Here is a 14,037-nt window from a genome sequence, read left to right on the forward strand (position 1 = left end):
GTGCAAAAAAGTAGAAAATTTTAATTGAATATTGAAATGTTTTTATTTGAAAATGCAGAACGCGTTCCTGGAAAGAAACGGATACAGGTTATGGCGGACAGTGACAGCGACGGTGCAGACGGCAATTCGCCAAAAAAGGCTAAAGTAGAATTGACGGTAAAAGAAAAGGAAGAACGTTTTCTTGCTACGGCTAAAATATCAACGGAATATGATACAATGGTAAGTCATTTGCCGCGATTACATGCTGTCATATCATGTATACAGCGTAGTAATTTACAATATTCAATATGTATGTGTATGTGTGTATAGGATATTCAAGATGCCTTGGTTCGCAGTAACTGGGTAGTATCTGAGGCTTTAGTTTACCTTAAAGAAAAGTGCACACCGAAGAATAAAGGCTCGGGAGCTCATATGGCTGCCACATCCACACCTAAACAGTCCAGTGTTACCAATGGCAATTCCAAACACTCATCAAAGTCTAAAAAACCGGATCATTCGGATTCAGAAGTGGATGATTCTGGGGATGAACAGTATTCTAAAAGTCAGGTATACGACAGCGATGATAGTGATACGGAAGGCTCAAAGGAAATGACCGGTCAGCGTAAAAAAGTCTTTGAATTTATGAACACTGCCTCTTTGATTGAACTGCAAACAGTAAAGACATTGTCCGAAAAGAAAGCCAGTTTGATTGTTGAATTGAGGCCCTTCAAGGATTGGAACGACTTGCGACAGAAGTTGGTCTCAAATAAAGCGTTGTCCGCCGATCTTTTAAATAATGCCCAAGAATTGATCAACAAACAAAACAATGTGGCAAATATATTGGCAAAGTGTAACAAACTGGTTCAAAGGCTCGAATCTGCAATAGAGGCAGGCGCTGGTATTGTTGAACAACCCAAAATACTCAACGAAAAATTTAAACTGGCCGACTATCAGCTTATTGGTTTAAATTGGCTAACAGTTATGAACAAACAGGAAATGAATGGTATTCTGGCCGACGAGATGGGTTTGGGAAAGACCATTCAAGTAATAGCTTTCTTGGCATACCTCAAAGAAAATAATCTATCTAAAGCGGCTCATTTGATCGTTGTACCCTCATCCACTCTCGACAATTGGGCTAGTGAAATAGCCAGATGGTGCCCTAGTTTGGTTGTTGAAAAATATCATGGCTCCCAAGAAGAAAGAAGGCGAATGCGAATTCGGTTTGCCAAGGAGGGGTTTACTGGCTTTGATATACTATTGACAACGTATGTAATGTTTCATCTTACCTATTCGTATTTCGAACATCATTAATACTTAATTTCTCTTTTTTTAAGTTATCACATTGTATCCAGTACACCCGAAGAAAGAAAGATGTTCCGCGTTAGTAAGCTTCATTATGTGATCTTCGACGAGGCGCATATGTTGAAGAACATGACTACGCAGCGATATGCCAATCTTATTACGATCAATGCCGAAATGCGTATTTTACTTACTGGTACACCACTACAAAATAATCTCTTAGAATTGATGTCACTGCTCTGTTTCGTCATGCCAAAATTCTTTGGTAAAAATGTGGAAGACATAAAGAGTTTGTTTGCCAAGGTAAGTGTCGTTGTACTAACAACCAACATTCGTGTATAAAATATGACAGAACTTACGGCGATAATGTTTGTACATATTTTTAGAAAAGCAAAGTGGAAAATGGCAACGAAGAATTATCACAATTTCAGGAGACTCAGGTCGAGAGAGCTAAACGCATTATGAAACCTTTTGTTTTAAGGCGTTTAAAGAAAGATGTACTTAGTCATCTACCGAAAAAGTATACATACATTGTAAGTACCAAATACATTAGCCTAAAGAAAAATATATTTTATTATTCGAAAAAGTTGTATATATTATCGCACATAGCCATATATGTAAAAATAAAATCTTTATACTATTATCTGCTTTTAATTTATTTAATATATATATTTTTTTAATATTCACTCAATATTATTTAAATCACAGTCTGATATAAAGAATTGATGAAAATACATAAATGACATGAGAGCAACAACATGTGTTACCCAAAATTTTTGGTCCAAAGTTTAAATGCAAAAAGTGGCACTATTCAAAAATTTATATTTATATTGTTGATTGATTTTAGGCAAATATCCCACATTAAAATACATTTCAATAATGCCATGTAAAATGTTTTCTCACAATTATTAATTTTAGAACAAAGTTGCTATGACAGATTCCCAAAAACGTTACTACAACGATTTGGTCGACTACTACTCAAATAATCGGGGAGAAATTTATAGCGGAGATCGTGCTGGTGTCTCGATTATGATTGAAATGAGGAAACTTGCCAATCACCCGCTTTTAGGCCGATATTATTTCAGTGATGAAAAATTGCGCGAGTTTTCTAAACGTTTAGCCACAGTATCTACATACAAGAAAACTAACCCCCAATATATATTCGAGGAGATGGCTGTTATGTCCGATTTTCAAGTGTGGCAGTTATGCAACAAACATGTAAGTAAAATACTTTTTCTATTCATTGATTTCCGAGGTAAAATAGCTATATTTTAATTTATTTTATAGGAACTCGATGATGTAATTATACCTGATAGACTTATTTGTGATTCCGGCAAATTTAAGCATTTGGATAGCCTATTACCGAAATTAAAAGAAGAGGGTCATCGAGTTCTAATATTCAGTCAATTTACTATGATGCTTGATATTGTTGAACGATATCTGGAAATTCGCAAACACGGCTACTGTCGCTTGGATGGTTCCACCGCCGTGGAAGAACGACAGGATATGATTAATGACTTCAATGCGGATTCCGAGATTTTCATTTTTCTACTATCTACAAAGGCTGGCGGTGTCGGTATAAATTTAACAGCTGCAGACACGTGTATTATCCATGACATCGATTTTAATCCGTATAATGATAAACAAGCTGAAGATCGTTGTCATCGGATGGGTCAAACAAGACCAGTTAGCATTTACCGTTTAATTTCAGAGGGAACTATCGAGGAGGGCATGTTGATGGTGGCAGAGGAAAAATTAAAGTTAGAAAAGGATATAACATCAAATGATAAAGGCGAGGTCCAAGAAACAAAATGCGTTGTGAGGCTATTAACAATGGCGCTTGGTTTGGATAAAGAAGAAGAAGAACGGTTGAATAAATCTATAAACAGCTCCTTATCATCGCCTTCCAAGTAAAACCGAACCATAATCGTAATCTATTGCTATAATGTTGCTAAATTTCAATTGTTTAATATATTTTTAATTTATTGGTACAAATATTTGCTCGCTGCTATTACACCACATTTTTTATTAGAAATGATTTACATCAATGTTATTATTGTACTATTTACTTAAACATATATTTGCGAATAATTTCCGTTCTGTTTGTTTCTATGAAATTTAAAATCAACCATATCCCTATTTATAATTTAATGTAAAACTTTTTTGATAATATTTAAATACCTATTTCCCTGTAAGCTACATAGAAACAGCTAAAAAGTGAATATTCATCAATATTACAATATTTTCATGTTAAACAAAAGATATTATGCTGTAAGAATTACCCAATTCCAATACTTTATTAAGATCAACATTTACTATAAATAAAGATTACCTAAATATAGATGACAACAATTGTCATGATTTTGTATATGGCTAGTTCACATGTATGTTAATTATTTGTTGTATATACAATCCCAGCTAGAACATTTGCTAGCATTTGGTAAAAATCGTTTATTTTCTACATATGTATGTGAAGCTTTTTAGTATGTCGCGAATGCTTATTGAAATTCGGTGAATTTCAATTTTGATATTACATATCGCGCCTATTCAATATTTTGTTGTTTGTGTTGTCACTTTTGACAACGTTAGCTTTGATGCTATACAAGACTGTGTATTTAAATTTTATAGTGAACATTTAATTTAACTCCTGGATATGTAGCCGGTTTACAGTGACAGTATACATCGACGGAATTTCTATCTTGGTTTGAAATTGAAAATAGGCAATTTTTGGTTTCAGATTAAGTATTCAAATACTTGTATGCAAAGTCACAAGTCTCAAAGATAAGTTCATCATAAGTTGAATCGTCGGAATTCGAAAACGAGGATGTGGGTACCATCGATTATTGCACACAACAAATTAAAATATATTTAGCTCCGAAGAAAAGAATCACCATCAGACATCAACTTCAAGCGTTGATAGTTTCGGTCCATTTTGGTTGTTGTGTTATCGATAACAAATAATACGACAGATGCCGCAAGGGATCCATTGTGCTTATGCTTTAGCTTACAACAGCAAATTTCTTGTTGTACAACACTTGATGTTACCCTATATTGTTATATAATAACAAAACCATTTGTATTTTTCATAAAAAATATCGCAGAAATTGTTATCTCCCTTTCATTCAGATCAACGAAATTTCCCCAAAGTGTCTTTTTTGAAATTTTTATCAGGTTTTGAGAACATACATCTGAAGTATAAACATGTTTTTCTTCCGAAATGTAAAATTGAGTATCTTCCATGTTATAATTTCGGTCCTTTATTTACGGCTGTTCAATAATAAAGAAGGTCAGATTGTAAAAGTACAGTTAGATTTACGAAATCCCCTTGATTTTAAATGACAATTCCATAGCGTATACGTACAATTAATTGGAACATGATAAGATGACGTATACGCTATGGAATTGACATTTGAGATCGAGTGGATTTCGTAGTCTAAACGTGCTCTAATACAAAATACTAAATAAAATCATTTTACTCGGCTCTATCAAATTTTCGGGTTGTTCCTAGTTATTTGGTGACATGGTTCGATAGCATCTATTAAAAGTCACTTCAAATGTAATGCACTGAACTTTACACATCCATTGCCATGAAATAATTTTTTTCAGTAGTGTTGGCGGGTTATTTGGAATTCCATTTGTATTTTGTTTTTCCAAAATAGTCAGGCTGTATCCCAGTTTGTTGTTTTAGTGGGGAATGTATGGCATTGTCCGCCGAGGGATAGATAAGGCAGGGAAGACTATAGTTTCGGATCTCGCAACTGATGCTCATAAGTTCCCTTAGTTTTTTGTTGGGATATTCTCCCCAGAAGCTATTTATAGCTTCTTTACAAAAACCCTTTCATACCTAAATCTCTCTTTTAACAAATCGAAGTACTTACGATACCTGCGATACCATCTCAATGAGAAGTTCTTTGGTGCCTGAATTTTTTCAACATTTTTTTCTACTCCACAAATTTTAAAATTTGTTTTGCACATTAGATGAACTAAGTACTACTGGCGTGGACAACTGTAAAAATAGCGAATCCTAGTTTCCAACATCCACAGCAACCAAAATAAACACTTCAGCAATAACCTTTAATATAAATATTCAAATATTTGAGCATCAGAAAAATATACAGATTTTTGGAAAATAAGGTGAAAAAATCAGTTTGCAAACAATAATGTAACAGATGTAAACCTTTGTAGAGACAAAACGTGGACCACAGAGTTATGCATTTTTTGGAACTTTTCGCTATTAATGAACAAAATAATGTTTATTCCATTTAATTATTACTAAAAATTTATTTTTCAAAAATTCTCATAAATAAAAAGAAATTAAATGCTTATATTAAGTAAAAATTCATCCATACCCAGTGGACCTACATTGAAAATTTTCTACATAGATATCATACGGAAATTGAGGGGTACCATTATACGGGGACTATACTAAAACATGGCCAGAATTTTATATTTTATGGTGGGAAAATTTGCAACCCAATGAGAATCCAAAATATAAGGTGTCATCTATTTCTACAAGCTATAATCTATATTTTTTAAATCTTGATATATATTTTTAGTAAATTTATATAATATATATACGATATCATCTAGGAAAGTTTACTTATTTTCTTATGGTTTCAGATCCTACAAGCATCTCTTATTAGTTAAAATTATTTTCTATATAAAAATACATAGCGTCAAAAGTCATTTAATCTAAGAAGGTTCTCAAATCTGAAAAATACAATAATATATATAATAATTGTTTTTGTAAAATATAAAAATCATATTAGAAAAAATTTGGTTGAAAAACTTGTCTGTAATTCTAAAAACACCCATAATTAAGTGTTACCGTTATAAAGAGGCTAAACTAAAAAGTGGATTGAATATGCAAAAATTAGTACAATTTTGTAATTTATTTAAAAAAAAAATCATTAATTAAAGAGAAATACAAATCTTTTATCTAAGAATCCGCAATAGTACACCATATGCATAAGATTGGTTTATAATTCGAATTCGATATGACTAACAACATATCACAATTAAATCTAATACATGAGTAATGTAAGAATCCTATTTTAAGTTGTAGTGCTATGTGCTTCCCGTTACGACTATTGGTTTTATGGATAGGCCAGTTATGTAGTTATTTCATTACCTACCCATATACAAAATATACCATGTGTTTATACAAGTATGGTGGTGGCCAAGGCTTCCGAGAATTTGCAACATTTTTTCAATAACACAAAACCATGTTCAATAAATAATATGCCATTGGCACGTTATTTGAACTTGACAGATACCACATTAATATTTATCCCTCGACGCTGCTGAATTAAAAAGTTCACTGGGGGAGGGCAGTTTCAAATCGGTCTGACCTTAATGTATATACGCACTCTCTTTAGGCGACCACTAAGATGATGATGATGACCGTAGAACAGCTAGTTCAATTAAGCGAACGAAATACAGAGTATTGAAATTGGTTGTTGCCTTTTTTGCAACAAACACAATGGCGGAAATAAAGAGAAGAGAGAGAGATGTAGCAAATGTTTGAAATGTAATTGGACTTGGTTGAGAAGAGAATCGACATACTCGTGCACGAACATACAAACATACATACATTGGATGCGATCGCTAGCTGGTAATGTCTGAGAACATTGCTGTGCGATGAGTGTGTGCTTCTTCATAAGAACGTCGATGATTGCAGAGAGCGACAACAACAAAGCGGGCTAAAAACGCGAATTACTCATGAAAGCGATTACTTCATTCATATGAATTATTATTAAAAATGCTAGACCAACAACAAAACTAATTAAAATACTAGCTAAACTGTTTGCTACTTGAGAAATATGACAGTAACGAAGTGTACTAGAAAAAAAACCGACAACTCGTTGAGGACATTACAACAAATGCATGTTGTTGTAATAAAGAATAAAACAAAATAAATATATATTTATACGTCACAGTGAATTTTTAGCTGAGCGAACGAATGGATAAACATAAATTGCAATACAAACAACATACAAACTTATAATTAATAATAGCTGGTGCTCTTTGCGAGCGCTTTAGGGGAACCAGCCAAAGAGAAATGCAAACGAAATGAGCAAAATGTTGGAAGACAAATTTTTGGCTGTGCTGTTGTCGAAGCAGTGCGAAACAATTGACAAAATTTCGAATTCAGTCTATCTCTGATCGCCCAATGATTAAATTTAAATATTTTTAAGTACGAAGCATTTTGTTCTCAAGCGGAAAATTCATTCAATTAGTCAAACTTTTCTGAATCGCCTTCACAGAAGAACAGAAAAGACGCAGCGCAAAAAATATTTATTTTTGAAAGATCAAATAAATAAACGAACATAGAAACTTTACGAAACGAATTACGTCAAATTGTTATTTGCTTGTTTGTTTTTTTTTTCTCGATGGTGTTAACAAATACAAATGGTTAAAACCGAAATAAGCGGTAGGCAAGCGATTTGAAAACGTGAATATCATTAGTGATAACTCATCGGAAAAGAAAGAAAGAAATTGCAAAAAAATATGAACTAAAAATAAATGCAAAGAACTTAACGAGCCTTCGTAATATACATATGTATGCACACATTTGCGGTCTATGTGTATAAATATATTTATATATATATATATAAATGTTCACACATATATATTTATATACATATGTATATAATTATTGTTATCGATATTAATGATGATTGAATGCTTGTGTTCAGTGCATTTGAAATCCATAACTAATATGATGATTTTATTTGGAAATTGATTGAAAAAAGAAAACTTAGTCATCGCAACCAATAACGGATAATTTATTTTCAAATTAAAATTTGTAATAATTGCGTATGTTCGTACATATGTTTTGTAAGATTTACTTACATGCCTATAAATACATATATGGATGTCTAAATGTCCATAATTCTATACATAAGTGTACTACGAAAATATTAATGTATATATATATATATGTACACATTCAGTTTGTTGGCTCTGTACCATATTTTCTATAAATCGTAAAAGTTCTCTCTCATATTTAGTAATAATAACAACAACAATAACAAACGAAAGCAATAGGAAAAATAATATATTACGTACATAGATGATATCCATATATATATATATATATATAAATACACGCATATGTACGTACATACATCTGTATATGATTGTAATAAAAATGTGAAATGACTTGCTAAATACGTCATCGTGGTGTCATCAGCCGAAAAGAAACCCAAAACAACGGAAGGAAAAGCGGAAGAAACAATAATGATCAACAATAGACACAACGATTGCCACCGATCCTCAACATAATTATCGCCAATAGATGGAATACGGCAAAGCTAAGACACCATCACTCACCACTACAACAAATCAAAATATCTATTTTTGTTATTCTTTAACAGGCAGATCTGTCGAAGATCCAAAGTGACATATACGTAAATATTTCATACATATAGAAACAATAAGAAAAAAATAAACTAAACTAAACCAAACAAAAAAGAGCAAAGCAAAAAGAAAATAAATAGATATAGAAACACAAAGAGAGAAACTATCCAATCTTCCGAATCGAGCAGCAGGTATTTATTTGCCCCACAGCAGACACAGCAGAGTACCACCACCGCTAGATAGCGAGTTGCCTACTACCACTGGTCCGCCTACATACAGTACAGCCATCATCGAAGAGCGATATTAATAAATCGGACTCTTTGCACATTTATAGTACACATAATAATAGCCCTAAAGAAAAAAGAAGAGAACGGATCGGAACAGAACAGAGCAGAACAAGAGTGCCGAGGAAAATTCGCCATAATTGTGCATACCCCCCGAAAAAAAACAAAAACAAAATTAATTAAACTGCAAAACAAAACCAATAATTAATCGAACGAATCAGTAAAACAACAAGAGCAAAAACAATTTCGGCAATATTCACTGAGCGATCAATACGAACGAAGTACTAACTTAACAAACAAACAAAAAACTCGCAGAATTTTAAAGAAAATCAAGCAAAAACAAAATATATATATATATATATATATATTTCAAACCAAACATCTACGACGCCCTATTACGACGCTAGCAGAGCAGAGTGGTAAATCCATTATTGTTGTCTATCGACTACCACCTGTCACAACAAAACAAAGTTGGCATATTGCACCCCCGCAAACAGCGATTGACATTTTGTAATTAATTAGCGCGGGAACTCTCGGAAAAATTGTTGCATCATTGTTGTTACTGCAATTACAGTGCACGATATCGGTGACTTGAGCAAATATATGTTGGTGCATTGTCCAACTTCGAATTCCGAATCCAACCACTCGTCGTCAACCGGCACGAAGGAAGAACAGAGTTTTTCTCTCCAATCGAATCAAAGCAAACGAAACATAATTAATTATAGAAAACAACGATTCAACACAAACAAAAACAAGCTTATTCATACAGCGCGTACGAACTTAAATAACGTTTAAAACGCTATTAATTTAAATCCAAACGTTTCTCTGAGCAAATGTGTAGTTGAGCAAATATAAATACAACTCGACTAAGACGACTAAACGACCGTAGCAATCGACGGATTAGCATCATCCCAAAAGAAATCACCTATCAGTCAAGAGCTGTATAGAAACTATAACAACAACAACGAGAAAAAGGCATCATAAATCCCAACCACATACACATAGCCGGAAGAAACGCTGAACATCACATATCCTCACAAAAAAGGTAATTAGATCTATTATTTATTCCACGACTGCTGTTGGTTGGTATTTAAAATGAACATACATACATATTTATTTGTAAGCTATATTTGTATTATTAATAGTCGTACATACACACATTGTTATGAATAGTTTGTATGCCTCTTTTTAATACACCTTATATTCAGCAAATGATAAGTTCATGCCAATTCAATAGGACGAGTGTTTGGGCGTATACGTATTTGTTTTTTTTCAAAAATAATATTATGTATACGTTTTAGATTTATTGAGGCCCAATATTAGAACACATATGTAGGGGAGAGGGGGGCACCTTTGAACACTTTTTTCTGTCAAGCCTCATAAAAATGCTCATGTTATAATTTTTGGTTTTTTATAAGTTTTAACTAATAGGTACATATGTAACCTTTAAAATGAATATACATATGACATACTTTAAGCTTGATATACATATTTTATTACTGTTTTAATGGAAAAAGTCAAAGTGTTCAAAACTGCCCCCCTAGGGGGGCACCTTTGAACAAAGCTTGGTATTTTTGAACGGCATGGTTTTTTACAGTGTTTATGTTCAAATATATATGTACTGTATTCATATATATCAGAAATGCATTTATTTATTAAAAAATATATACAAAAATATTCGAAAATTAAAAAATTCTGATCAAAATTTATTAAAGCATAAAATTACTTAAAAACAAAAATGTATATGGTGAAAAATACAGCTTATTTCGTAATCTTATTAGCCCATTTGAAATTTTTGAGAGATCGAAGCCAAAAGTTAAAAACTCCTTTTTTTACTGGAGTTTACTGGTATGTTCAAAGGTGCCCCACCTGTGGTATTTTACGGAAATTTATAATAACTTTTTTTGTAATAAATATATATATGAAAGAAAATACATTAGATATGTTTGAAATGATTATTGGAATGCAAAAAAATTGTTTAACGAAAGAAAACTTTCACAAAATTCTTCCTGCGCCCTTACAAACAAATGAAAAAAAGTTTACAATTACACTGTGAAAACATGGTCACCCATATACAATTTGTCGACAACTGAAAAAGCTAGCAAAAGTGGTTTACGCAGATGAAGAACACGATTGGCACATAAAAAAATTTGGTTGCTGGTCGGAAAAATTTTAAACCAAGATTTTATGAGCGCTGTTCAAAGCTGCCCCACGTTCAAAGGTGCCCCCCTCTCCCCTATGTACCAACATACAATATCATATCAAGAATATTGGGCTTATTAACATTTCACCAGCTATAAATTCATATTTATTGCTCCACAACGACGGAAAGTAACGTTTCATATATATTACTTATGTTTAAATATTAGAAAAAAAAACAATTTTGGAAATAATAGATCATCAACTTTTATTACACAGAAAAACGTTAAAAATTTATTAACATTCGAATATGTCAGTGTGCACTGGAAACAATTTATCCACAATATTTCTTCAGAAGTTATCGTTGGATTTTCATTAAAGGCAAGGTGTATTAAATAAGGTGTAAGTGACAATCATATGGTTTTAAACTTTTTTCTCTATTGTTTGTAAAGTAAATTGTCAAAAACATTTTCAACAATTAATTACGATTTACAAAATTGTCTTTAAATTTAGGATTTTGATAAGAAATATATTCATAGAGATGGACGAAAAGGAAACCTAGGCTTAAATCAGTTTTAAAACCGTTCGCTGATTTGATCCAAATATTTTATGTTTTGTATCCCGTGTTGAAATCTGTTCATAAATCCTACCTACACATACGTAGCCTATATTGGAATCTGCCTATTGGTATCTCCAAGAATCAATCCAAAGGTGAAAGTCCTTGATATACTCCTATAGACAGATTGCACAAGGGCAACACAATTTCCTTGATTTAGTCTTTGGCCGGGGATTTATGCTCACCAAACTTTCTAAAGAGGCGAAATTTGGAGGAACCAACGGCTACACGTTGGAAAAATTTAAAAAAAAATTCGTGACCGGGTCTTAAACTTCATTCGCTAACCTCAAATTGCCAATATTCCAAGAATATACAAATTCATTAATTATTCATCAAAGAATTGTTCTTGACAAAAATTAATGAACATAAATGGAAATATGTTTTTTTTTTATTTCTACCAAAAACTAATTGTCAACATGACAATTTAATTTTTATAACAGCAATGTTGTTTTTGTAAAATGTTAGTTGTTGTAGCTGATGCATACACCTTATTAAATACACCTTGATTAAAGGTTTGGTTTATATCAGGTTATGTATATGAAGTTAGTATCGGATTGAATATTGCATCTAAAATATCGTCATCATATAGCTGGCTTAATATGTAAAGACAATGAGTCCATATTTTAAAATTTCACAGAAGAGATAAAAAACAGAAAGCGACATGTGATAAATTGGGCTTAGCGCCTTTAATCATCACTACAAAACAACAACTAAAAATAACATAATTTTAGATTTTTTTTTATTAAATCGATGTCTTTTTACTTATTGACCATGTCTGTATCAAAATCTCAATTTCTAAAAAACAAGTAAAAAAAGTGTCAGTCGGTGTTGCCGATAAATATATTTCCTCAGCCTATGGTATGCCGACGTCTTCGGAGTTACAAACAGGTTTTATTATTCGGTTTATATAAGGTATAGGTATGTTCTTATGAAAGAGGTTTCGGGTTTAATGTTGATCAAATACACTTCAAATAAAATTTACAAGTTTACATAATATAGACTCTTTTGGGGGAGGTACCAGAAAGAGTGGACCAATGGGTCCCATCTTCGAACTTGATCAAGGCTTGGTAAGATAATTGGTTGTGTAAAGTTTGTTTCTAATTGGACGGTCCTTTCGCATCAATCGAATCGGACGAAAATATATATTAGGGAGCCATAAATGTTCACCGATTTCAATCAAACTTTCGTCTCAATCTGACAAACATTGTGACTTTCGTGCTGTTAAATTATACAAACAGCCGCAGCTCGTCTGTATAAAAAAGACACGGCGCGGACACGGCGCGGACAGACAGCCGCAGCTCGTCTGTACTGTAAATAAACTAAGACACAATGCTCCCGACCGTTCTATGTTGAGTGATTTTAAGGTACTGATTTTATTGTAAAATATTTATCCTAAGGTTCTACTTAAACAACACTTGCTTAGCCTAATCTCAAACACAAAATACTTATCAAAAACTATTTGTTCTAATAATAGAATTTGATCTGTGGAGAGTTTTCCCATCGTGTGCGTCATAAAATCTCAACACCTACAACAACAGTCTTATCAGCGTTGCATGTGGGATTTTAGACTCTTATCTTAAAACACTCCAACGATCAAATCTTCTGTAACATAAAATTCTGTTCAAAGTATTTTGAACACGTGCATTATTCTAATATCGGAAGCTATTCTTGACCGATTTCAATAGGGACCGTTCATCCAATTGGGATAATAAATGCGACCTATATTTTGCGACCAAATGTTAATTCACATTTTGTCGCATAACATACCTAATTTTTTGATTTTGTGTTTTTATACGCTCAGCCTTATGGCTAATGGGGTGAAAATGTGAATCATCGAAATATTGGTTTTAGACCCCATATTTCTTTGGACCAAATCCGTCGTCCGTCTGGCTGGTGCGCACCATAACTTTCGAAGGCAATAATCGATTTCAGCCTAGATCAAGCAGGAAGATGGGACCCCCACAGAGGGTCAACATTTTCAATATTATAAATCCAATATTAGACGAATGGAATGTCGATTTGAACCAAACTTTGCACAATCCATTATCTTTACTAAGCCTAGGTCAAGTTTGAAAATGGGACCCATTGGTCCACACTTTCTGGTACCTTCCAAAGGGTCCAAATTTTCAATATATATAAATCCAACATCAGGTGAATGGGTCCCCCCAAAGTGTCAAATTATCAATTTTTTAAATCCAATATCAGGCGAATAATATGTCCGATTTGAACCATATTTTGCACAATCTATTACCCTTACCAAGACTACATCAGGGGACCAATTGGTCCACCCCTTGTGGTACCTCCCACACAAATAGTCAACATTTTCAATATTTTTAATAATACAAATAATAAGACCTC

At 32.8% G+C, this 14,037-nt stretch overlaps 1 protein-coding gene across 1 annotated transcript; it reads left to right on the forward strand.

Annotated features, from left to right (window-relative positions):
• Positions 1–36: 36 nt before the first annotated feature.
• LOC133322284 (SWI/SNF-related matrix-associated actin-dependent regulator of chromatin subfamily A containing DEAD/H box 1 homolog) lies at positions 37–3,269 on the forward strand. Its single transcript, XM_061531296.1, has 6 exons — positions 37–219; positions 310–1,244; positions 1,314–1,581; positions 1,665–1,811; positions 2,197–2,496; positions 2,566–3,269. The coding sequence occupies exons 1-6, from the start codon at positions 37–39 to the stop codon at positions 3,190–3,192; spliced, it is 2,460 nt and encodes an 819-aa protein (XP_061387280.1). The 3' UTR covers positions 3,193–3,269.
• Positions 3,270–14,037: the final 10,768 nt, after the last annotated feature.

The sequence above is a fragment of the Musca vetustissima genome, unplaced genomic scaffold, assembly GCF_032173495.1.
Source record: "Musca vetustissima isolate MV318-11 ecotype Yass unplaced genomic scaffold, APGP_CSIRO_Mvet_v1 utg865, whole genome shotgun sequence".
Lineage (NCBI taxonomy): Eukaryota > Metazoa > Arthropoda > Insecta > Diptera > Muscidae > Musca > Musca vetustissima.

Bases quoted from the DNA above. Each gene is read 5' to 3' on its own strand.
- LOC133322284 (XM_061531296.1), top strand. From the start codon at position 37: ATGTTTTTATTTGAAAATGCAGAACGCGTTCCTGGAAAGAAACGGATA. The intron at 220-309 runs GTAAGTCATTTG...ATGTGTGTATAG, and splicing joins CAACGGAATATGATACAATG to GATATTCAAGATGCCTTGGT. The intron at 1,812-2,196 runs GTAAGTACCAAA...TATTAATTTTAG, and splicing joins CGAAAAAGTATACATACATT to AACAAAGTTGCTATGACAGA.